This window comes from Cnephaeus nilssonii (assembly GCF_951640355.1).
Source record: "Cnephaeus nilssonii genome assembly, chromosome: 4".
NCBI lineage: Eukaryota > Metazoa > Chordata > Mammalia > Chiroptera > Vespertilionidae > Cnephaeus > Cnephaeus nilssonii.
Window position 1 is genome coordinate 65,748,184 of NC_137075.1, and position 26,956 is coordinate 65,775,139.

Consider the following 26,956-nt stretch of genomic DNA (forward strand, 5'->3'; position numbering starts at 1 on the left):
AGAGAAAAAAGAAAATGGGAGAACTTTGGAGGGAATTGGGGGCAGCAGTCGGAAGCATTTTTATGTAAAGGACAAATTTGCCTATCCCCTGGGGTCTCTAGAACTGGCCTCCTGAGTTAGGGAGGGCCTCCTGCACCGCGGGTTGCTTTAGGGGGCCGCCTAGTGTTCTGGCCTATGGCGCAGCCCTGTTTTCCTAACTCAGTGATGGCGAACCTCTGACACACGTGTCAGAGCCATTTCTGATGACAGGCGGCCGCTGAGGCGGCCGCATGCCGAGGATGAAACATTTATGTTATTTAAACTATAAATACCGCGAAATAATGTTTTTTCCTCAAAGGGACACACTACCCGAGTTGTGCTCAGTTTTTTGGCGAAGTTTGAAACACCAAGCTCAAAAGGTTGCCCATCACTGTCTAACTTGTGAAATTCCATCTCAGATCTCCCTCACATTGTCCCATATTGCAGATAACTTGACATAAAAACACAATGAGTGAGGGACTATGAGTGAGGGACTATGACTCTTTTTTACTATGTCCCCCTAGAATAAAAGTAAGCGATCCAACTAGTTCTGCTTACTTCAGCATACCAAGAAACTCCCATGTTCCCAGCCAGCTGGTCGAGCTGCCTGGACTAGAGCTCAATAAGCAGACTATAAACTCCTTAGATACAAGAGCTATATTTTATTCATCTGTGAATAGCACAGTAATTAGTTAAGAGCCTGCTTTGGCTTGAATATTGATTCCTCCACTTAATAACTGGGTAACTTTGGCCACTTAACCTCCCTAATCCTGTTTCATCGCCTGTGAAATGGGGATGATAATGCCGGACTCCCCAGACTTGTGGAAATTAAATGTGACAATTGTGTGTAATGCTTCTGGTGCAGCTCAGAGGTCTTTGTTAAAGCGCTTGAAAGAACAGTGGCTTCTATCCAGCTAAGGCTGTGTGATCTCAGAAGAAACTGTGTGAGTCTCCACCAAGTGTAAAGGAAACTTCCTTTGCCAGAGGCTGCAAATGCTACAGAGTTGGGGTTAAAGAGACATGTCTACACCTCAAGGGACGGGCTTGGTTTTCATTTTCCTCTGCATTGTTTCAATTTTTATATGGATTAAAAATACATGAAATTAAAAATAAATACAATTTTTTGAAGGGAGAAAAAAAAACGGGCTGGCAGGGTTCCTGGCTTATTTGCTGGTTCTTTTAGCTCTTTCACACAGTAATAATTACCCATATTAATATGGCTGCTCATTCCCATCTGGACCTGGGGGTAGACACAAAGTATAATCATCCTTTGTAGTTGTACCACATGTTTCTTCACAAGCCCTTAGGGTAGCTTCCATGTATCACCTTCTAGCTTCCATACATTATCTTCCCACAAGTCTTTTGCTTGCCCCCTCCGCCACCTTCCTGCTCCCAGGCAATGAGGGGAGGGAGAAACTGAGGCCGGGGTGGGGGGTGGGGGATCGGGGGTGCGGGGAGGCGTAGCCGGCCAGGAGAAACCCCCAACCCTCCACCCCGGGGCCAGGGCCGCTCGGGCGGCGGCCGGGAGGGCAGGGCTCGCTGGAGCCCCGCGCGGGCCAGGCCGCCGGCCGAGGGGGCGGGCCCGAAGCCGCGGCCTCGCCTCCGCCCGCGCCGCCGCTTTGCTCGGGGCGGCCCCGGGCCCGGAGCCGTGCGGCCGCGCCGCCGCCATGCTGCAGAAGCGGGAGAAGGTGCTGCTCCTGCGGACCTTCCAGGGCCGGACGCTGCGCATCGTGCGGGAGCACTACCTGCGGCCCAGCGTGCCCTGCAACAGCCCGCTGTGCCCGCAGCCCGCCGCCTGCCGCAACGGTCAGGCCCGGCGGGAGGAGCGCGGCGGGGCGAGCGGGGGAGCGAGGCCGGGAGAGGGAGCCCGGGCCGGACGGGAACCAGGGCGGCCGGGCGGGAGCGAGGGGAGCCGAGGCCGGGAGGGAGCGGGGGCGGCGAGGCGGGAGTCGACCGTCCCGGGAGGCGGAAGGGCGCGGCCGGAGGCGGAGCGCGAGGCCGGGGACGCGCCGAGTCCAGGGCCCCGGCCCCCCACCGCCCCGGCTTCCCCTCCGTCCGGGCTGCAAGTCGGGAGCTTGGAGCTGCGGCCCCCGAGCCGCAGAGACGCCGTGGCGCGCTGCTCTCCGCGTAGGACTCCCCGAGTGCTGCGCCCAGGAAATGGAAGGGCCCAGAAGCCTGGGCTCCCGAGAGGCTGGAGCGCGGGAGCCCGCCCGGCCTGCCCCCGGGGCTGCGGGCGGTGAAACGGGGAAGCCCTGAGCTGTGGGCCCCGCGGCGACTGGCGGGACGCGAACCGGTGGCCTGGGCGCGGGACCTGCTGCCGCTCTTTGTCTTTGCTCCCGACAAACTCTCTGGCCCGCCGGCTCCGACGCCTCGGGCTTTCATCCAGGGGAGAGCCCTCTGCACCTAGGGCTTGTGAACGACGTGCACCCCCGTGTACTGGAAGGTCCTGGGGGAAGTTGGATTTGGGTCTGCAGTGCACTAGACCTTCCCGCACTGGCCCACTGAACGCAGAAGGTTACCTACTGGTTCTCTTCCCTCTGGGGGGAGATGAGCGTCCTGGTCCTTTTCTAGGAATATTTGGAATCCTTAGCTTGATTCAGAATTGATGGTTCCGGTGAACATCTCAGTTACTGCTTGGCTAACCAGCTCCCTGACAGGGTCTGGGTGGAAACCCCTGCCCCTGCCCTTGCTTGCCCAGAGCGTCTTTTCTGGACCTTGGAGACTTCTGCGCATGTTCACAAACTTGAGACAGTACCGACTTGAAATTGCTGGACAGAAACAGGCGGCTAACACGTGCATTTTTAGAGTGCCTCATTTAAATGTCAGGTTCTCCCGAGTTAACACAAATATTCAGGTTGTGTTGAAGATGTGCCCGTCTTTAAAAAAAAAAAAATCAGTTATCCCCTGCTCCACTGGCAACACTGTAAACCACACTGAACTTTTATTTATCGCAGCTTCAGGAAAATGAAGGTGCTGAACTTACCTGAATGTGGGGCCTCTACCAAAGCACATTTGTCTTGTCCTTTAAAAACTTCACAGCGTAGTTAAGGTTGGGAGTTATTTTGCACAGGAGGGCACCATGACATTGAAATAGTAATAAACCAGGTTTGCAAGTGTTGTCTGATCTCTTACATTTTGAATTATGTTTCAGATGGGAAACTCTTGTCTGGTGACGTGACTCATTACATGATCCCAGATTGGAAAGTTGTTCAAGATTACCTCGAGATCCTTGAGTTTCCTGAATTAAAGGGGATTATTTTCATGCAAACAGCTTGTCAAGCTGTGCAGCATCAAAGAGGCCGGAGGTATCTGTTTTGCATTATTTATTTATGGCGTTGATGCTTCTCCCTCCCACACCCCCCCACACACACACCTTTTTTTAGAAAAGATCCTTTGTTGTAGGGGGAGGGGATGCATTTATTATTTTGTCAGAAAATATTTTTTGAACTAATTTAGTATTCTCTTTGCTGGTAGGAATGCAATAACATTACTTTATATTTCTGCTTCAACATCTGTCCAAAAGATCTGACTGTAGATCAATAAGCTGCAGTGTCCCCAGTATGTGGGTATTTAAGATTCTTGGCTTTTGGTTTACATTTCATAGCAGTTATTGCTTATTTCTTGTTGATAATGCATATTATTTAATCTTCTTATTTATAGATCTATTGTTTCAGATGCTTACTTTTTATTCCCTTGGGGAAAAGTACTTTATTTTTAAATTTTAGACTCCTTTAGGGTAGATACAAATCGTATTTGTAATGATTTATTCAATGAAATCAGAAATAACTTGTTTTATTTTTAGGTTACTGTTATAACTACCAACCATAGTAATTGTATTTGCTAAACAAAGGATTTTTTATTGAAATCAGTCTAAAATGCTTGCCTTGTACCTTTTAAACAAATGCTCAAAAATTGGTTTTGTTTCATTTAACACTGGGAAAAGATTTATGATTTGAACTTGAAGACTCATGATGTATGGAAACAGCATACAGTATTACAAACTATATATCCAGACTCCTCACACCCCAAGTCATTTAAAAAGCAGAAACTATGCATTTATTCTTTTTTAAATGTTGTAGTTTCTTCAGATCTTAGTCGTAAAAGATGAACTGTGTTTATTTGTATATGAAAATGATAAGTTGTCCTTATTATATGCTCAGTTCAAAAAAACATGCATTAAGTAGATTGTGTGCAGGTTTTTCGGATAGAATATTTTTAAATGAGCTTGAAGTTGATTTTGTTCAGACAGAAAGATATAGATGTTTATACACATTCAGATTTAAATGCTGCTCCAGGTGTCGTATTTCAATTTCTGCTACTAAAATCAATTTGTTGTTATCATTCAGATTGCTAACACACTGCAGAGCCTTTTCAGCTTCTGTTTTCTAAAATATTTTTAATATTAAGGATTGTTTTAAAAACCAATTGCTGAGACATTAAAAAACAAAGAATTTGGATTTAAATGTCTTTTCTCCTGAACATTTCAAAAGTAGTTAACTTGATGAAAAACTATTGGTTTTCCATCGCTTTACCATGTCTATGAATATACTCAATGTGAAAACAAAAGATGAGTTATGAAGTAGGCCATATGATAACACCCTGGTTTCCCATTTGGTAAGCACTTTGTGAGCCCCTACTTTCAGGCCTTCTGGAGTAGTACAAAGTCTTAGTTCCTTTCTCAACAGGCCTATTGTCTTGTTGGAGTCGGATGCAAGAAGCAAGAAGGTAATTATGATACACCTTAGACACATGTGGGATAATTTAATGTGGACTATACAAGGTGCAGAAGTATGTACGGAGTGTGGGGATTAAGCTACAAAGTCCTCTGAAGAGGTTAGAGACTGGTCTTAAAGGAGGGATAATGAACATGACGGATGTCGAGAGAAAAGAGGCAGGAAAGGAATCAGCACGTTTGGGACTTGGTGCTTTGTTTACCTGTTAAGCAGCCAGCGGGTGTGTTCAGACTGACATGGCTCAATGACCAGAATGACCTCAGCCCTAGAAAGTGTCCGATGTGGAAAGCTCACTTTAGAATCGATGATCGCTGAGGAATAGATAACATCCAGGAGTTTGCTTTGTGAACCTGGCGTTCATAAGTGTTCAAGATGGCCTGCTCTCATTAGTATATTGTACAAAAGTGTAAGTCATTTTACGTTTTATATTTAACCAAATGTGGCCTGGCAGAAGCTCTGCGGTGTTCGCTTCATTTAATGTTGGGAAACATTTTGTTTTGTTTTTCAGTTCTTCCTTGGAAATTTTTGAGATGCTAGTAAATAATTTTTTTTACATGCTTTTAGGAACAGTATTGCTTAGGAAAGCTTTGTCAGTTAAAAATACCTGCTCTGGCCAGAGCCGGTTTGGCTCAGTGGCTAGAGCGTCAGCCTGCAGACTGAAGAGTCCTGGGTTGGGTACCTCAGTTGCAGGCTTGATCCTGGCCCCAGGGGGTGCATGCCGGAGGCAACCAGTCAAAGTGTTCTCTCTCTGTCTCTTCCCCCTCCCTTCTACTCTGTTAATAAAAATTTTAAAAAAATCAATGAACAATATCCTCGGGTGAGGATTAACAAAAAATAAAATAGAATCCCTGCTCTGGTCTAGTGTCTAGTTTAAGGATGCCTAGCTTTCTCCTTTTGACCCCCTTTCTGATTTCTTCTGTATAGCTTCAGAGTCTCAATAGTTCATGCCTCAGTTCCTCGATACATAACATAAGATAGGGATCATAGACTATTATAGTTGAAGAGGATCTAAGAGGCCAATGATCTATCCCCATTCAATACATCAGTATTACTCACCGTGAGTAATGTCACTGATTTTGTTTCTAAAAGAAAACATTTCTCATGGACACACAGTATTAATTTAAATAATGTTGTTGTATTATTATTTAAATAGGTTTAAACATAAATCTAGGTGTAAGTCCTCATGCTTAAGTACTTAATACAACACTAAGACCAAATAGAGCCCTAGGCAGTTTTGCTCAGTGGATAGAGCATCAGCCTGCAGACCAAAGGATCCTGGGTTCGATTCGGGTCTAGAGCACATACCTTGGTTGCAGGTACCTCCCTGGCTCAGGCCCTCCGTGGTCAGCTCATGCAGGAGGCAACCAATTGATGTGTTTCTCTGACATTGATGTTTCTCTCTGTCTTCCCCTTTCTCTTCCACTCTCCCTAAAAATCAATGGAAAAATATACTAGGGCGAGGATTAATAAAACAAAACAAAAACTCAAACCTTCAAATTCAATAAACAAAACTAAAATCAGAAAACTGCAAACGAACATTAATTTAATGTGACAGATGACATTATTTTACTGAAGTGAAATTACCAGAGTTGGAGAGAGACATAGCTCTAATCTCCTGTATTTAATGTGACTTTGGGGTTTTTTTATTTAAATAATATTGATGCAGAAAAATGGCCTGTTCTCGTTAGTATATTGTACAAAACAGTATGAAAAGTAATGGTTTTGATTGTTCAGGATAATCACACATTCTGCCATCTAACAATCCTCAGATGATTATTTAGTGAGGGGTTTCTTGATAACTCTGTAAGGCTATCTTGTTGACCACATTCATTCACAGGTGTTTGTTTTTTTATCCAACAAATCTTTATTGAAAGACTATAGGTTCCAGAAACTGTGCCAGCACTGAGGATACAGTAGTGAGCAAAAGCGGATACGGTCTTGAGGGGAAACAGGCAGTATCAGGTAACCACAGGAACAGGTGGAGAACTGCAGCTGTGACGAGTGCACTGAAGGCCAGGCACAGGGCTCCGGAGAGCCCGAAGTCCTCAGGGAGACGGAAGGGCTTTCCTGAGGGTGGTGCCTATTCTGAGCTCCGAGGGAGGAGTAGGTATAAACCAGAGGAAAGCTTCCCAGGTGAGGAAACTGCTGTGCAAGGTCACAGGGAAGGGAATGCTGCTCAAGGAACATAAAGAAGGCCCTGGGTTGGATGGTAGACCTCGGGGCCTCAGGGATGTCAGTGAAGGGCCTTAAGCAGGGTGAAATGACATCATTAGATTGCTGTTTTGAAAAGATTACTGGGCCAGTGGAGAAAAGGCAGGCAGAAGACAGGAGGCTATTGTTTTAGTTCAGACGAGAGATGTTGGTTGCTTAGAGATGGAGAGAAATAGACACTTCAAATAGCTATTTAGTAGGTAAAATGTATAGAACTTCCTAAGTACGTGACCAAGAGAATTGAAAACATGTCCACACGAAAACTTGTACATGAATGTTCATAGCAGCTCTATTTATATTAGCCAAAAACATGGAAACAACCCAAATGTCTATCCATTGATGAATGGTTACATAAAATGTGGTTTATTCATGCAAAGAAGTATTATTCAGCCATAAAAAGAGATGAAGAACTGATACATGCCACAACTAGATGAACCGTGAAAATATTCTAAGTGAAAGAAACTAACCACACAGAAAAATTATATAGTGTATGATTCCACTTATATAAAATGTCAGAATAGGTAAATCCAAGAAACAGAAAGTAGATTAGTTAAGTTGCCAGGGGCTGTGGGTCAGGGGAAATGGAGAATGACTGCTTAATGGGTATTTTTCTTTTGAAGGTGATGAAATGTTCTGGAATTAGATCGTGGCCATGGTTACATAACTCAGTGACTATATTAAAAACCATTGAAATGTTCATTTTAAAGGGTGAATTTTATGGTATGTGAATTATATCTCAATAAAGCTGTTACTTTTTTAAAAAATCTATAGAACTTAGTATGGATTTAGATAAGTGAGGTGAGGAAGAAGGTGGTGTCAAGGATAACACTACGGTTTCTGGCTTATGTAAGTAGATGGAGAGAGGATGCACCCAAGGAGGTCTAAGGGGGAGGGGCAGAGAAAGGTCTTGAGTTTGAAGTGACTGAGGCTCCCAGGAGGGCAGGCACTGACCGCAAAGGGTACCGCAGTTAGAAGGCAGTGATTCAGCTGGTCCCAAAGATGCTCTGTTAGAAACGTTTTAAGAGAATCACCTAATATAAATGGAAACATAAACTTAAAATTCTTGTAGAAAACTCAAGGACCTTTGAAAGTAAGTCTACTAGACCCTACCAAGGTTCTGGGGAAACTGGCTGAAGAAACGCAATGCTGAATGCAGAACTCACTTCCCCACTGATTGTGGGACACCCACTTCTAATCCCCAGAGAGTATAGTCAGAAGGGGAATGGGATGAAGGGATGTTGCATCTGTAAGATCACCTTGGATAAAAACAGGGGAAAAAATCAATTTAAAGAAGGTAAGTTCAGCTGTCCCCCTAAGAAATTGTTGGAAATGTTTTTGATAATAGAGATTTGGAAAACACTGAAGCCAGTCCAGGGAAACGAGGGGTTTTCTGTAAGACTGGAATTTTTAAAACTTAAGATAATTTAATTGTACTTCACTATCTAAAACTATTATTCTCCGATTATTCAGGCCACACTTGTTCAAGGCACTATGGATGTTCTTTGCTGGTTCCATGCAAGTTTCTCAGTTCTATAATATGCACCGTCAACCCTGACTAGCAAAAAATATGACTGTACTGTATGTGTGCACTATTAAATTATAGCCATCAGCCCCCATGCCTACAAGAAAATCCAAATGTCACTCTCAGAGTGATTCCCTGTTTCTTTCCTGCTTTCCCCATTAATATTCTTATGCCATTTGTTTATTTGTTTTATCCAGCTGATAGGTAATTGACAAATGGAAGCACGCTAAAAATCTAAGGAAAATATAAGGGATGAAACTTAAAATTGAGAAAATTCTTTTTTAAGTTATATAACTTTCTAAACATTAGAAGAATTATCATTCTTCTCTTTTGGTGCTAAACCCCCTGGATCTGGCTTGTAGAACATCATTATTTGGGAAGGACAGGATTTGAGAATACCTGAATCAAAAATGCAGTGGCATAACAAGTGCTGTGTTGTGTAGGAAGCCTAGCAAAGAGTAACTGGGTTCTGAAAATGTCAGTTTCTTCTGAGGACTATCTTGTATTTGGATCACTGTTGTCACATAGAGTTGTGAGTTCATGGATTCATTTGGGAAACGTTTATTGAGCACCTATTTTGGATTAAGCACTGCAGATACAAAGATGAACCAGACTGACTGCTGTCTTGAACATCGGTACCCTCTCTCCTCCCTTGGGCCCTTTGTCTAGCTAACTTTCATTCATCCTTCAGGACTCAAGTGTTGCCTCCTCCCAGATGCCTTCCCCGTCCCTCTCATGTTCTTGTCACACCTCGAACTTTTCCTTTCATGACACTTATCCCACTAGAATGGGTGGTTCTGTTTTTTGTTTTATTTTGTTTTACCAATTAGTATAGCTATTTTTAAAAATTGTGGTAAAATATATATAACATAACATTTGCCATTTAAAAGTGTACAGTTCAGTGACATTGAGTGCATTCCTGTTCTACAGCCAATCTCCAGAACTTCTTTCATCTTCCCAGACTGAAACTCTACCCCCATTAAACACTAACTTCCCACTCCTCCCTTCCCCATCCCCTGGCAACCACCATTCTACTTCCTGTCTGTAAGTTGACTACTCAAGGAAATTCATATAAGCGGACTCATACAGCACTTTTGTGCCAGGCTTATTTCACTCAGCATCATGTCTTCAAGCTTGAGCCATGTTATGGCATGTATCAGAACTTCCTTTTTAAGGTTGAATGATATCCCATGGTACATGTATTTACCACATTCTGGTTTTTCCATTTACCTGTCAATGGACAATTAGGTTGCTTCCACTTTTTGGCTGTTGTGAATAATGCTGCTCTGAACAGGAGTGTACTAATATCTTTTTGAGACCCTGCTTTCAGTTCTTTGGGGTCTCTACCCAGAAGTGGGATTGTTGGGTCCTTTGGTAGTTCTCATTTTTATTTTATTTTATTTTATTTCATTTATTTTTTTTTGAGGAAGGGGTGGTTCTGTTGTGTTCACCAGGAGCAGGACTGCTTCAGACCAAGGACAGCAGTGAGATGTCTGGGTGGCGGCCCTTGAGGGCATGCCGTGGAGCAAAAGACCTGGCACATAGGAGAGTGCAGCAAAAATGTGCAGATGAAGGATATTGAATCAGGGAGATGATTTGTAAACAAATAATTACACTAAGTTCAGGTGCCTTATTGGGGGTGTCTAAAATGTGATGGTAGATAAAGGGAACACAAACTGTGGAGGATATGATCAGGGAAAATGGGCAATATGTGTTTGGTGTTTCCTCTGAAATAATAAATTGTAGATGTTTATGAAGCCTCTTCTAAAATATTTCTTATTGCTTAACAAATAAATGCTGATTTGGAAAAATTCGTGCGTGACAGAAACGTGTAAAGCAGGAAGTAAAAGTCTTTGCCTCACCAGTCTGCAGGGATGATCACTGTTGACAGGCGGTGTAGACTCCTCTGTGCATAATCTAAGAGGCTTTAAAAATGATTTCAGTGTATCTGTGAGTGTGGGAAAATTACCGACTTAATAGGTTCTGGGCATCTTGGGGTGGGGCTGCTTTTTCTGCACAGTGGGATCTGTTAAAGAAAGCTGCCTTCCACAGAAATGAAAATGAGTCCCTTTGTTTATTAGGGAATTTTATAAGTTGTATTAGTTGATGATTCTTTTTATGTTGGCTCAATTATAGAATTACTGAGAAAAGAAAATCAGTGTTTCTTGTTTTCTAATGAAATGTTGAGGCCACGCCGACAATGGTGGTTAGCATTTATTTGGAGAGTTCTGCCTTTGCTTTCGTGAAAAGACTGATTTCTTAAAAATCCACAGGGGCAGCCTGGTGGTGGGAATGGAAGGGCACAGATTTTATTATATTAAGTAATAATAAGTCATCTACCTTGGATAATTTATATATTAATATCTGGTTTAATGTCAATCTCTTTTTAAATAAACATTGTCTTCCTATGAAATAACTAAATATTCTGTAGTCCATATTACCCAGACTATTGAAAAGCACCTTCTCAGAAATTGACCCATATAAGACTTCATATTTGATTTGTGACTTCGACTAACATTGGAAGGATCTCCTGATGGGAAACCTTAAAACTCTCTGTTAGTTCTCTGACAGATGAAGCCGGCTTCCCTCATGTAAATGACGTGGCTGCATAAATAAAATTTACAGATAAATCCCCATACTTAGTTTTCTGGGGCTGCCAGCAAAAAGCAAAAGGTACTAATGCCTATGCCATTTAGAGAACAAAGTGAGGTACAAAATTAAAGTGCTGAAGTCTGCTTGCCGCTGTGCCCTCTGTGAGCCTTTGAAGTGGGGGCTCTGTGGGGCAGCGTCATATAATTACATAATAAATGGCCAGGAGTCCCAGAAGGAGGCAGAGGTATAGAAGGGTTGGATTGATCCACAAACTAATTGATGAGGCCCTACCCAGGCACATTCCAGCAGACAAAATTGAGAAAGAGCAGCCCAATGATACTGCGCACACTAAGGCCAATATTAAATAAATGGTTCTCGGGTTTTAAATGATCCATCTTTTTCTCTAAACTGCCTCATCTTCTTTGATCCTTAGCAAGAGCTGGCAGTAGATGAGTACCTGCTACTTTAGATTTATTTTCTCCTCTGTGTCACAGACAGTATAATAAATTGCGAAACCTCCTGAAGGATGCGCGTCATGATTGCATTCTCTTTGCTAATGAATTCCAGCAATCCTGCTATCTCCCTCGGGAAAGAGGAGAATCCATGGAAAAGTGGCAGACCAGGTATGGCACTGAATTGCTGTGCGTGTTCATAGGATCATCTTCTGTAATTTCTTTATCGTTGGCTATTTGGGAATGAATCTAAGTGGTATGCTAAAATCAACAATTATTCTGGAACCATGATTAATGCTGAAATGCTTACTATGTCAATATTTTAGATATGTCAATTGAATGCATAATTGATCTATTTTAGAAATTATAATTAGGGAGGTTATACCTAGAGTAAGTTTGCCCCAGACCCTAATAGCTAGCAGGGTCATTCCAGTGATCCAAACGTCATCACTTTAATGCTTGTGTGTGCGAGGATGGGGAGTCCTACTCTGGAGCTAAGATCTCAGTTTTTCTGGTATAGCTCTATTATCCCAACCAGTCTTATTAAGCTGAAACTGGTAGGTTAATTCTAGTAGATCTGTTTTAGGAAGAGCCGTGTCATAGTTTAGATCCACCTTAAAGCAGAGCCTGAAGCAAGGACTTGGTGTGAGTTGTTTACTCCTGAGGCAATTCCCATAAGCAGGACTGAGGAAGTGGGGATAGTGAGACAGAGAAGGAGGGAACGCAGGAAAGGATGTGTTAATGCTGTGGGAAACCGAGGCTCCGTCCTGCTGGGATCCTCTGAGAAGCTGAGTAGCGTGTGCCTCACAAGTTACCTCGGTTGGAGGCTAGGGCTTTGAGTTGGTGCCCCCTTTAGCTTTCTAGGATGTGCTTTTTCACTTATTTTTCGAGAGAAGGGAAGGGGGAGAGAGAAATATCCATCAGTTGCCGCCCATATGTGCCCTGACCCGAATCAAACCTGCAACCTAGGTATGTGCCCTGATCCGGAATCAAACCCGCAACCTTTTGGTGTATGGGAGGACGCTCCAAGCAACTGAGCCACCCAGCCAGGGCTTGTTTCTTTATCTTTTAAGCCTCACATAGCTTGTCATCCATGTGGTGCTGTGTCACTCACCCTCTCATTAAAAAGCATTAGCAGGCGGCAGAACCTCATTGTTTTTAGGCCACATCAAGCAATGAAAGGGATTGCGGTGGTGGGTGGATGTCGTGGGGAAGAAGAGATGTCAAGCACTTTTTGATTCATCTTTGTATCCCCCAGAGTACCCAACCCGGGGTGTTGATAATGGTATCAGGAAGTATTTGTTGAGTGAATAGCTCGCTGTATAAACCAAAGGATTGCAGATCGAAAGTAAGATATAAAATTCTGAATAAGAGCTTGTGTTTGTCTGCCTTGAGGGCTCACGTGCCCTTTGCTTTTCTAGGAGCATATACAATGCAGCCGTTTGGTACTATCACCACTGCCAGGACAGGATGCCCATCATTATGGTGACAGAAGATGAAGAGGCAGTTTCGCAGTATGGAAGTGAAACAGAAGGAGTGTTTGTGATTTCTTTCAAGGTATTTCCAGCTGGGTGTGTGTGTGTGTGTGTGTGTGTGTGTGTGTGTGTGTGTGTGTATTCATTTCCTAAGTAGTTCCCAGAGGGCTCTAGATCCCTTTGGCAATATAGAAAAGTGGAAAATAAAGACTGAAGACTTGAAGAAGTTCCATGTCTTTCTTCATTACTTCCCAGCTAATTAATCTTGACTTTTGCAAATCTGGGCAAACTACCTGTGACTGTAAGGCCTAGAGCATCCGAGACCTCAGTCCAACAAGCCCCTGTTGACAGAAACTCATGTTTGTAGTTTCAGCAATAACAAGATTAGTGATGATGATATTGATGATGATGATGATGATGATGATGATAGGTTGAATCTTATAAAATTGCCACTGTTCTGTTGTTTTTGACCTACAAAATGGCGATTTTACCTAGTTCCACCTACTAGCAATAGCCGACATATCTATGCCAGACACTGTTCTAAGTGTATTATTTCATTTAATTCTGGCAACAATCCTGTGAGGCATGCGTTATCATCCCCATTTTATTGGTGAGGAAGAAAACTAAAGCACAGAAAGGCTAAGCAACTTGCCCAAGGTCATATGGGTAGAAAGTGGTAGAACTGGGATTAGAACCCAGGCAGTCTTTATTCCAAAGCTCTTAACTATCATGCTTTTCTGCCTCCCAAATAATTCCTCTGAATACACATAACACACAGTTTTAAAGGCCAGTCTTGTTTCTTCACTCTTCCCCACTTATGAATATGCATGGGGGTTGAGAGAATAAAGGAAGGGGTGAGACATGATATTGTTTATGTGAGGGCTGTTGGGTCAGTTAGGTGTACAGATCACAGGAAGGAGCAGTATTATCGGTGACAGGTTCTTGGGCCGTTTTAGCAACACAGTTCTCCTATTTCGTAGGTACCTTTTGGGACAGTAGGATGAGTATTAATCTCTCTATCGATTACTGGTCTCTTCTGTATGCCCAGTTGGTCAATCAAGTTCCAATGGTTGATATCTTTTTTTGACTCAGAGACTAGAATGAGGCCCTCCATTACCCCTGTCAGTTTACAGAAAGTCTAGTTGGATTTTTGAATTGTAGATTCTATAAGTGTTCCAAGGTGCATGTATTGCTAAAGATTTGCCAATAGAATTCTCTTGGCCCCACTATAAAAAGTGTTCTGGCGTGCCAGCGAATTCCAGGGCACTGGATATTAATGGCAGTGTCACTTATTTTTTCTGTTGCAATACATCATGTCTTGTTCCTGCAGAGGACAGTTGACTAAAATTACATTTTTCTACTTTTTGTGAAAATTACTTTTCTTTGTAGTTTAGTGGTATAGTACAGTTTTATTTTGTATAGCATTTCCTAAGCAAACTCCTCTGTGACCGAGGGCTTCATAGAAGTGAATGATAACAGGAGAAAGGAGATCCTGTGAAGATCAGATGGGAAGGAAGCCTAGAGTTTTCTGTGGGGACTTGAAGTTAGATGGGGAAGAGCAAAGGCAATAAAGCCTCGGGAATGGGTGGTTTATAGTAGTCAAAGTTAATCTTGGTAACTTTTATGCCTTCTCTTTATAAATTCAAACCTTGGATAAAAGTACTGGAAAATTTTCTGCAAAATAAATTTCTTGATTTACATAAAGTCCTTAATTTATATAGCATCTGCTGAATTAGAGACCTTTGGATGAATTTATTTTATCTTATTCATTTTATTTTGTGTAAAGCCTGATGCTTTTTAAAATCACTTCTAATCATTTAATGTAGTCAGTTGCAATTTAGCTTAGATTTATGTGTGGGGGGGTTTTGCAATTTAGGAGTAAAACTTTTTTTTTTTAATATATTTTTATTGATTTCAGAGAGGAAGGGAGAGGGAGAGAAAGACAGAAGCATCAATGATGAGAGAGAATTACCAATGGGATGCCTTCTGAATGCCCCCTACTGGGGATCAAGCCCACAACCCGGGCACCCAGGCACGTGCCCTGACCAGGAGTCAACCAAGTCCTCCTGATTCATAGGTCGACACTCAACCACTGCGCCACACTGGCCAGGCAGACTTTTTTTTATCAATACTTTTCCTCTGATGTTTTAGCTATAAATTTGCCTTGTCAGTGAACATGTAAAGTTGTACTGTGGCTTATGCAACAGCTATCACTTAAGCCTTATTTTCAATTAGCACTAAAACGGACACTGCATATTCACTTCTCATTGAGTTGCCCATTTTGTTTCAGACTAAAAAAACTCACATTCTTGTTTTAAATGCCTTTTAATTTTAACAGTTCACTTTACAGTGCTGTTTACTGAAGTTATTTGATAAATAAAAATGCATAAATTTACACACACACACCTAAGCAGACAACTTTTACCAAGGCTCCTGTAACTTCTGGTGTCTTTCCTGACCCCCCCTCACACAATTTTCTGAATTATGTTTTCCAACTTAACCAGCTGCACCATTAACTGCCACTAATCCTAAGTAAATATTTCCTATTCTCCTTAGAAAGAGGATAGCTTTGGTGTCTGAGGCTCATACTCATGGTGTGCAACAGTTGCTTTTTTGAGCAGAGACTAATTCTTGGTGCTGATAAGTGACAAGTGACCATAGAATTGGGGTACCAATGTTAACACAGACAGAACTTCTGGGAGGACTAGGGAAAGAAAGGAAGCAGTTTTAACAGGACCCTAAAATTAGTGGGAGAAAAGCTAGAGTTAACAAGGATAATTTATTTTCTTTTTAAGTACAGAAAGAGAATGCTAGATCCTACCTCAGACTAAAGTTGAATTAATGCCCAGCCGGTGTTGCTCAGTGGTTGAGCATTACCCTATAATCCAAGAGATTTGATTCCAAGCCAGGGCACATGCCCGGATTGCTGGATCAATCCCCAGTGTGGGGCGTGCAAGAGGCAGCTGATAAATGATTCTCTCTCTTCATTGACATTTCTATCTTTCTCTCCCTCTCCCTTCCTCTCTGAAATCAATAAAAATGTATATATTTTTAAAGTTGAGTTAAAAAATCATATCTAAATTTGATTTTGTTTAGTGAGAGTCGTCCATTTGAGGGAGTGTTCCCTGGACACACAGAGCAGAAGTAACACAGCCAACCTCACCCACCACACCGTCCCCTTGTGGGTGATCGCCTTGGGGTTTTGTCCAGGGCCTTTCTGAAAGAACTACGCCAAGATGTTCAATGGTATTCGGTTATATTGATGAGGACTCTGGCCACTTGTTTCAAAGTTATGTTTCAGACCAGGTCATCACACTAATAACAACTTCGAGTATCACTTACATGAGGAGTGTTACTACATCTGTGGATAGTCACAGAAGAAGGCCCGGTCTTCTGGGAGCTGATGAAGTGGGAGGAAGCCTAACACCAAAGCACACTTTGCTCGCTTGACTTTCCCCGCTCTCTGCTCATTTGACATTGCCAGTGGGTTGAGGGAAGGGAGACATTTTCTTATACACTTTACTTCTTGCCATTTTTATATACTTAAGTTTCTTATAAATTTCAAACATTTCAGGGTATTAAAAAAAAAGATAGGAGCTTTTTCTGTCCATTCATTATAGGCCATTATCTGCAGCAATGACATGACAGATTGTGTGTATATGCCTGTGTGTGGAGAGAGAGGGAAGGAGATTTGAAAGTTCAGAGTAATCAGGGAGGTGGAAGGGTTCCATGGAGGAACAGCCTCCCTAGGGTTCATTGGCAAGGCTTCGGGGTTAATGAGATGGTAGCACTAGGTTTAGGAAGGTAATGCTCATTTGACACATCTTCAAAACTGCATGCTGGCTATTCCTGTTTGAGATTGTTTTATAATCCTATATAATAAAAGGGTAATATGCAAATTGACCCTAATGGCGGAACAACCAGAATGACTGCTCCACCAGTCACTATGAGGCACACTGACCACTTCTCGGTTCCTTTCCCCAGCCGGCAGGCTCCGATAGCCCGATGGTGAACGGTGAACCGGGGTTGGGTTGGCAGCGGGGGGCAGGGCCGGCTGCGGGCAGCTGGGGAAGGAGGCCCTGGTCGCAGGCCAGGCCTAGGGACCGTATCCATGCATGAATTTCGTGCACCGGGCCTCTAGTACTACTATAATGAAGAATTACTCTCTTCTGAACATGTTTCTCTTGTACCTACATTGAATGCAGAATTACCTGGACAATTTTTGGCCTGATTTAAAAGCTGCCCACGAGCTTTGTGACTCTATCCTTCAGTCTCGGCGGGAAAGAGAGAATGAGAGTCAGGAGAGCCACAGGAAGGAGTACCCTGAACATCTTCCCCTGGAAGTGTTAGAAGCTGGCATTAAGTCTGGACGCTATATCCAGGTGAGGTGGTAATGAAGAGTGCGCATCAGGCCCGGCCAGTATGTTTTCTTCTCTTCTTTCCTTGTCTCCTGTCACGGGTGTCTGATTTCAAAGGCTGTAAACAAGATGGGTGGTTATGAGCAAGCCTAGACCAGCGATGTTTAAGGTGCTTTGGGAGTCATTCTTCCTGTAGACACGGCTGTCTGGTTGGAACTGCTCTGTAATGTTCTTAATTGGGTTACATATTGAGCATCACACGAGTAACCTTGTAAATGCCTTCTGTCACTGGGAAAGAGAATGTATTTTTGAATCAAGGTCTGGAGGTTTGGCAGAATTGTAAAATTTGTGAAATTTGGCTTATTCACTCCTTTGTCATTTTTTTACCCCTTTCAAGGCCCCTTTGTGACCCCCCAGAACCCAGAACCCGTATGCTGTCAGGGTCTTGAGAATAAAGCAGATAAAATTATTCAGATTTTAAGTTTTGCATGTACTTGTGTGTGTGTGTGTGTGTGTGTGTGTGTGTGTGTGTGTGTGTTTCTATGCAGTTTTATGGTTAGATTTGTGTATGTACCTCCACAATCAAGATACAGAATTGTTCTGTCTTGGATTTTACATTTTTAACAAGCTACTCAGATTACTTTTATGCAGGCAGAAATTTGAGAATACAACACTGAAGTCCTTCCCTTAAGTGTGGGTATTTTAAATTAATATACCTAGAAGGGCTAATTCTTCCAACTTGAGAGTAAATTTCACAACATTCTTAAGAGGGCACTTTGAGAAAGGTTTTTAGAGACCACTCATCACTTAGGTAAGATAGATCTTGGCACTTTCAGCACTTGGTATAGCTAAGAATAGTTCAAAACGATGGTGTATTCCCTGGAGAAAAGAAACCTTAGGTGATGAATATTAGTCCTAAACAAAGGGATCACAGACCTTATAAGAATATTATGAGGATATTTTTATATAGGTTTTTTTTTTAATTTAAGTTTTTATCTTTTGGAGATAAAGCAGGCAGGAAAAAATTTCCACATTGATTTTTATTATGATTTCAGGGAATTCTGAACGTCAACAAACACAGAGCACAAATAGAAGCTTTTGTGCGCCTTCAAGGAGCCAGCAGTAAAGATTCAGGTTCAGTATAAACCTTACATAAATCTCCATGCTAGCTTTTCATTCTGATACTACCCAGTGAAGAAAGTAAAGTTGAAATGGTCACATCGTATACGCCATGTCAGATATCCCCATGTACACTGGGCGTGTGGGATCATGAGTTGATTTTTTTTCTTCTCTAACTTTTTGTTGATGATTTCTGAATTTATTGTCAGAAACTTTTAAAATTGTAATAGCTAATATTTTATTGAGTGGTTACTATATACTAGGTACTTTTCTGAACACTTAACATAGGTATTATTGTTTTCCACCTTTTATACATGAGGATACACAAGGCTACACGTGAGGAACTAAATTCCAGGGAAGCGCAGTAACTTGCCCAAGATCACCACTTGCTGAGTGGGGGGCTGAGACTGCCACTCAGACAGTCTGACCATGATTTTAAGACATTGCCCTGAACTGCATCCTTGTGCTGTATTACCTCATTGGGATCACTAAAAAAGTATAAAATGAAGAAAATACGTAAATCAGTTGAATGATGGAGTGTACTTCCTACTTCTACAATGACAAGGTGAAGAGAACGCTGACAGTCAGGGAGCATGGCTGGGCTGAAGGAGAATGAGTCGCAGTGGCTTTCTCGGGGCTTCTGCTCGTCAGAATCCCCCGTCGGTGCTGCAGTATCCATAGTTCATCAGCCCGCTGGCCTCGCCCTGGCTGCGTGGCCTCTGCAGGTGTGTGACAGAATCCCAGTGTAGGCTTCCATGGTCTCATGAGGGAGCTGTCACCTACTTTAAAAGACGATTGAAGGTGATCCTTTATGAAAGCACATTATACAGTATGCCATGGCGGCTGTGTTTCCTCATTCCTAGCCTGTGGGACAAAATAAAGAAGCTTGACCGATTTTTTTTTTTTTTTTAAAGAAGGAGGCTTTTCTTTGTAGGGAAGCTGATTAGACCTCAGATATATTATGTTCGCAGAGCCTCACTGGTGTGGCATCCCCCTTGGCTTTAAGGGTTTCTCTGTGCTGTCCCAAACACAGGTTTAGTTAGTGACATCCTAATCCACGGGATGAAGGCTCGAAACCGCTCGATTCATGGAGACGTGGTGGTTGTGGAACTGCTTCCTACAAGTGAATGGAAAGGAAGAACCGTGGCCTTGTGTGAGAATGACAGTGATGACAAGGCCACAGGGGAGTCCCCAAGTGAGCCCATGCCCACAGGTGAGCCAGCTGGAAAGTCACAGTTACCCATTTCTCTTGTGAAGTGTTTATTTTGCCTCTCCTCAACAATCCAGAAATTTTGCAATTATTAATATACAATATCGGCTCTTTTCCTACATTATCAGTTTCCCCTCTCTGCAGGTTTATTTTGTTCTCATCAGTACCCAAATATGCTGTAATATCTCCCATCTTAAAACAAAAACAAAACCCCCTTGAGCCCCACATCCCCTGCAGCTACCACCCTTTTCTCTGCTTCAGTTTGTGGCGAGACTCAGTGAAACTTGCATTCTCTCTGCTTCTTCGCTGCCCATTTTCTCCCAAAGACACTACATTCAGGTGCACTCCCCCCGCCCCGTGCCCCCACCCTAAAAAGAAAACCTTGATCTCTTGTCAGATACACCAGCGACCTCCGTGGCAGCAGTCCTTGGCATATGTAGCCTGTTGGTAGCACTTGGCCTCTGGACCACATCCTCGTCTTTGGCTTCTGGGTTCTTCCCTCCCCTGCAGGTTGCTCCCCCTCAGTTCCTTTGCTGGTTCCTCTCATCCTATTGTCTGTCCCTTTGCATGCACCTGGCTCCTCTCTGGATCTCTTTTATCCTGTGCACTCTCCATGGGAGCGCTCACTCAGTCCCCTGGCTTTCTATCTCCAGCCCAGACACCTTTAGCCTCCAGGCTTGTCTGCTCGGTTGTCCATTTGGCATCTTCCCCTGGATGTCTAATGGGCATCTCAAACTTAACATGCCTAATAACAAATTCCCTATTTCCAAACCTGCTCTTCCCTGCGTCTTCCCCATCTCCATAAATAGCATGTTCACTTTAAATTGGTCAACCCAAAGACCCTGGAGTCATCCTTGAATTTCCTTTCACACATCAGCAGGTCCTAGCATCTCTTAACTGAATTCGGCCACTCCACACTCCACCACTTCCCTCCTAATTGGGTCCACTAGAACTCCTTGGCGAGATTTCCCCAGCGGCCTCCTTGCTGGTCTCCTGCTCCCACCCTTGCTCCCAGATAGTCTTTTCTCCACACAGAAGTCACCGTGGTCCTTTTAAAAATCTAGGTCTTGCCACATCCCCACTCAAAATTCTCCAATGGCTACTTCCTATTTCTCTGAATAAAATCCAGAGTCCCTACTCTGGCCTACAAGGTCCTGCCAATGTGGGCTGCCTGCTATCATTGTCCTCTTCACCATTCTGCTCCTGCCATTAGCCAACTTGTCCTTTCCACCACCGGAAACAAGCTGTCCCCAAACATCCTCACACCTCCTTTTCTCACTTCAAGTCTCTGCTCACATGTCACTTTATTTAAAATAACTGCTACTTCTGACCCTTTATTACTCTGGGTCACCTTACCCTACATATATCTTTCTTAGCAATCATTACTACCTCACATATATTTATTGTGTTCACTGTTTCCCACCCCTACAGACACCCAGACTACAATGTACACTCCAGGAAATCAAGGACTTTGTTTTGATACTGCTGTATTCCCTGCACCTAGCACAGGATGATTGCTGGTAGAGGCTCAATAAATGTTTGTGAAAAGAAAAGATAGCACTTTTTAAAATATATATTTTTATTGATTTCAGAGGAGAAGGGAGAGGGAGGGAGAGATAGAAACATCAATGATGAGAGCGAATCATTGATTGGCTGCCTCCTGCATGCCCCACACTGGGGATTGAGCCTGTAACCGGGCATGTGCTCTGACTGGGAATCACACTGTAACCTCCTGGTTCATAGGTCAACCCTCAACCACTGAGCCACTCTGGCCAGGCAAAGACAACACTTTTAAATATTAAAACTTGTTTTTTCAGTCAGTGATGATTAAAAGTGTTGTGTATCAGACTTAAATGATTTGTATCCTTTCCTGTATATCATGTTGGGCCAAACAATCTTGGCCGAATGCAAGAAAAATAGTAAAAATGCCCAGTAGAGGGAGTGGGTTTAAAAAAAGTGAAAATCATTGACTTTTCCCAACATACCTAAACCTGAGGTCAATAAGGTAAGAGCAAAAGAGAAAGTGGGACTAGTGGATTCTAAATGTCACATCAGGCCCCTCAGAAGAAAGGGCATACTGCCAACGTTACTTAAAAAATCTTTTTAGCCCTAGCCAGTTTGGCTCAGTGGCTAGAGCATCTGCCTGCAGATTGAAGGGTCCCAGGTTCGATTCTGGTCAAGGGCACATGCCTGGGTTTTGGGCTCCATTCCCAGTATGTGGTGTGCAGGAGGCAGCTGATCAATGATTGTCTCTCATCATTGATGTTTCTATCTCTCTCTCCCTCTCCCTCTCAGAAATCAATAAAAAATATATTTTTTAATATTTTTAATCTATCTTAATAATAAAATGCTGGGAAGGCAAATGTTTAAGCATCTCTCGACATGTGTGGATGTGCTTGAAAAAAATGGGATGTTGTATTTCCTGCTTTCTTCCTCACTTACTGCTAAACTTGTCTGAGTCCAAATAGGTGACATCTCACCACTTAAGATTTGTTTTCTTTTGTTTTGTTTCCCCAAAGGCAGAGTGGTGGGCATCCTCCAGAAGAACTGGCGGGATTATGTGGTGACATTTCCATCCAAAGAAGAGGTCCAATCTCAGGGGAAAAATGCTCAGAAAATCCTAGTTACACCTTGGGATTACAGAATTCCCAAAATCCGAATTAGCACTCAGCAGGCAGAAGCCCTCCAGGTAGCTGACACTGTACCTCTACTGTTTTCCTCCAGTTTCTGCCAGCTCTTGAGCAGTTCCAGAAAACATTGTTAATTCCTTTGCATAAGAAGGCATACAATGCCCTCGCTGGTTTGGCTCAGCGGATAGAGCGTCGGCCTGCGAACTGGAAGGTCCCAGGTTTGATTCCGGTCAAGGGCAATGCCCAGGTTGTGGGCTCGATCCCCAGTGGGGGACTTGCAGGAGGCAGCCGATCAATGATTCTCTCTCACCATGGATGTTTCTATCTCTCTCTCCCTCTTCCTTTCTCTCTTAAATCAATAAAAATATATTTTTAAAAAAGAAGGCATAAATTATTGATAGCATCTGGCATTTGAGATCCCGTTTTTTTTAAATTCTAAATATATAGAACCATCTATTAAATAGTCCTTGGTTAATGAATGAAGGCCAGAGAGAAACCGTCCTAGAAAGAGCTGTGTAAGACAACTAGAGAGAACATACATTATCCAGCTGTCCAACACAGAAACTTTGAATAGATACACTGTGCCAACACTAACAAGCTTTCTTCTAGCAAGCGATATAGAAATACGATCACTCTGCCCTGTAGAGATGATATAGTGATACTTCACAGAATCGATTATCCATAAAGGAATATAGCACCAGAGAGAAGACATAAACAAGAAAGTTAGAAATTAAACTTGCACTGTGGTGAAGAGTGTAAGCATCACCCAATTTGATTAGCCTGATGTTTTGCTGTTTCTAAATGAGACAGTAACCTGGTCATTGTGCACCTTTACATCTGGGAGCCTTACAGTGTTCAGCTTTCTGAGGCCAGTTGGAAGTACTGCTTTCCTTATCCAGGGTTTGCTAGAAGTTGGGAGCATTGGCGTCAATCACACTGATACCTTCTTCGCCACCAGAAGATGACTTAAGAAATAAGAAATTAACTCCCACACACAAAAAATTAAGATTTTTGTTTTGGGATTTTAATTTGGATTGTGCATAAATGAATTTTTTCCTTGTGTTGCAAATGTTAACTAAAATGTGTTAGTAGGCTTTCTTTTTTTTTTTTTAATAAACTAAAATTTCCATCCCATTTATTTGATGTAGAGAGGTGATGCCTTCCTCCAAAGCACTGGGCCAGGCATTTATATACCATATGGACATCTGGTAAAACAGGAAGACCTATTTTAAAAAACACACACCCATTACTTGCAATTTGGCTACTTTTGGAGCTCAATGCGGTTTATCTCTTTGTTTTTTGGTGCTTCTAATTGATCTACTTAACTCCTGGCGCTGGGCTCATGTGTTTTGTTTTTGCTTTTTTCTCTCCTTTTGTGCAGGACTTCAGGGTGGTTGTGCGCATTGATTCCTGGGAATCGACATCCGTGTACCCAAATGGACATTTTGTGCGTGTTTTAGGAAGAATCGGAGATCTGGAAGGAGAAATTGCAACCATCCTGGTGGAAAACAATATTTCTGTCGCCCCTTTCTCAGAAGCTCAGGTGAGATTTCTCTGAGAACTTTGGTCTGGTGAAAGACATTTTGTACATTTTCTTTTTGCCTTTGTTGTTGTTTGTTTCATCATTAAGAGAAAAAATCTTGGCACGTCACGATCCACTGTCTAAAGGCACACATAATGAAAAATTCTCACTCTTCTTTATTCTGTGTTTGGACCAGACTGAAATCAGCTTGAAGTGCAGAGTTAGTTTCCTATAGCTTCACAGCTCTCAAGTTTTTACATTTTCCAACTGTGCTTAAAAATGGTATGTCATATCTTACAGTCAGTATGCATCCATCCCCAGCAACTACAAGGGTACCTAGTTACAGACCCACTGGGCTCTGCTCCCTGTCATAATCATTCACAGAGGCCTGCAGAAGGCTGCGGGAAGCAGCTTGTTGGGCTCCATACATCTCTGATCCTGGGTAAAAAATAGCATGCTCATTATGAAACAGCTTTTGTAACCTTTACAGAAGACAAAACTTTCATGAACATAAAGCAACAACAATTTTCATCACTTTGTGATCTTTTAAAATCCTCATAAATCTTGTTTATTATTCTTGCATAGCTATATTCCTACTGTGCACATACTATTTTCTGTTCTGCTTCTTTCAGTTAAATTTATTTCTATATATTGATGTAGCCTACTTACTTTTATTTTTTTAATTTATCTGTATTGTTGAAAGTATTACAGATGTCCCCTTTGTTTTTTTGTTGTTTTTTTCCAATTGACTCCCTCCTCCCCGCACCCGCCCGAGCCTACTTATTTTTAATAGTTATGGCAAATTATTGTATATTGATGTACTCTAGTTCGCTTAAGTGTTCCTCAGTTGTTGGGCATGTGAGCTGTTTAATTTTTCAGTATTATAAAAAATGCTATTTCAACTATGTACTTTTATAAACATTGTGTGTTTTTTTCTTCTTAATCATTTTCCTTGGAATGTAATCCTTCAAGTGAGATTACCAAATCAAAGGACATAAAAAATTTAAATAGCTTTTGCTACGTATTGGCAGATTGTTCTTCAGAAAAATTGGACCAGTTTGCATTGCCATCAAGAGCATATGGGTGTTATTTTCAGTGCAGTTTTTGACAGATCAGTAGATATATTAGTAAAATATTTTAGAATATTTTACATTGTTAAATTTTTATGTTTAACATTAGTTTTTGGAGATTATTTGTTGACTTGTTTCAGCTCTTAATGAAAATGTTAGAGTAAAATAAAGCCTGGATTAGATTTACAGGACTAGAATTCTCTTCCCTTTTAGCCTACTTAGCTACAAATTGATGGTTTAAGCGGGTAATAATGGAGAGAGAATGTCCTAGATTGGTCCTGCTTAAATTATCTTTGAGGAATACACTTCTTTAAAAAAATAAGCTTTTACTATTTGGGACATGTTGATTTTTTTTCAGGGTTTGACTTGAATTAAAAGCTCAACTACATTTAAATAAATGGATCATTTGAAAATGGAGTAGAGGCTGTACCCTTTGTATGCCACCCATTCCTTTCTGCTTGAGCCCCATAACTAAAGAGGCTGGTGAAAGTTGTAGAACATTCCTGTCAGACTGGGAGGGTCCCCATGGGCAGGAGACTGTTATTTCTATAGACTCCTGGCTTTTCAGAGCCTAGCACATTTCCTGACACATATGAGGCACCTAATAATCACTATTGATCAAAAGAAGCAAGCACAGGTCAAATGCAGAGGGTAGTAGGTAATGAATGGGATTTCTATGAGGTCACATTGAGACTGTCAGAGTAGATTTTTATAGGAAACGTGTGCTGGGGAATTAATCAATATTTGGCCTCTCGTTGTACAGATGTGTAAGATGCCAGTAAACACACCAGAAAATCCCTGGAAGGTGAGTCCTGAAGAGGAACGAGAACGTAGAGACTTGAGGAAAACCCATCTTGTATTCAGCATTGACCCCAAAGGTTGTGAAGATGTGGATGACACACTCTCAGTCAGAACCTTAAACAATGGCAACCTGGAGCTCGGGGTCCACATTGCAGATGTCACACACTTTGTGGCTCCAAATTCTTATATTGACATTGAAGCTAAGACAAGGTAATGCTATTTGAAATAAGCAGTGTGATTACGTGTATGTCACTGTAACATATTTTGTAACTATGCTAGTTTCAGATTTTCAAAACATAGATTTCACAGTTTATTACAATGCTGAAGATCGCTTCCAGGAGAAAAAATTGAGGTACACTTCCCCTTTTCCCTTTAGAAAAATAGTACCTTGATCAATGTACCTTGCTTTTTGTAACAGAACCTTTTCACACATTATTTCCTTCTAAATTGAAATGGGTTAAATTTTTCATGTAGCAATATACTGTTTTATATAAATACTGGATCATTACACTCTAATTTTTTTTTTTATACAACTAAGAGTCGTGTCATTTTCTCTTTCTTTTTTTATATCAGTGGAAGCATACTCAGCCCGAAGCGGCATCGCTTAGAAAAGTGGGAACATGGGAATAGCTTTATTACCCAGTCGGCTGCACTTTATGGAAAAACAACAGCCTTGGGGAATTTGTACTGAGATTTTGCCCGTTTACCTCACAGCAACCCATGCAGTCAGCAGTTGTACTTCTTGCTGCTGAAGGTCATGTACCGTATGTGTGTCTTTCACAGGGCCACCACTTACTATTTAGCAGACCGACGCTATGATATGCTGCCCTCCATCCTCAGCTCGGATTTGTGCTCTCTTCTGGGAGGCGTCGATAGGTGAATTCATTATTTTTACCGGTGTGACACCTGGTGCTCTTGCTTCTGGTCTCTTTCTCCTCTTATTTCTAACACACTCTATCACCCCACACCCCACCCCTGCTTCCTCCCTGTATCCTCTATACCTCTCTGTACCACTTATTTTCAGAAAGCTTTATTTCTCCAGCCTTCTCTTCCCTTCCTCTCTCTCCCTGTGAGGCAGTTTCTCCCTCTGCTTTTTGGCTTTTTAATGTTGACTAACGCCTGGGAACATTTGTGCATATATAGTCCCTGGTTGAGGCTGTTTTGCATAAGGAGCATGAACTTAGGAAGGTGTGTTGTTATTTTGTTGTAGTTAAAGTTTCTATCTATTATAAAACCATATAGT

At 42.2% G+C, this 26,956-nt stretch overlaps 1 protein-coding gene across 4 annotated transcripts in view; it reads left to right on the forward strand.

Moving 5' to 3' along the window:
• Positions 1-1,607: 1,607 nt before the first annotated feature.
• Positions 1,608-26,956, forward strand: part of DIS3L (DIS3 like exosome 3'-5' exoribonuclease) — a gene marked incomplete at its 5' end in the record, with an annotated part of 32,308 nt that continues 6,959 nt past the window's right edge. Inside the window, 11 exons of one of the 4 annotated variants that reach the window (XM_079768937.1) lie at positions 1,608-1,824; positions 3,170-3,323; positions 11,571-11,699; positions 12,950-13,085; positions 17,209-17,385; positions 18,417-18,495; positions 19,514-19,693; positions 22,210-22,379; positions 23,702-23,863; positions 25,676-25,923; positions 26,497-26,589. In XM_079768937.1, the coding sequence (XP_079625063.1) occupies positions 1,686-1,824; positions 3,170-3,323; positions 11,571-11,699; positions 12,950-13,085; positions 17,209-17,385; positions 18,417-18,495; positions 19,514-19,693; positions 22,210-22,379; positions 23,702-23,863; positions 25,676-25,923; positions 26,497-26,589 (1,667 nt within the window). The other 3 variants (XM_079768939.1, XM_079768938.1, XM_079768940.1) reach the window with 3 other exon arrangements.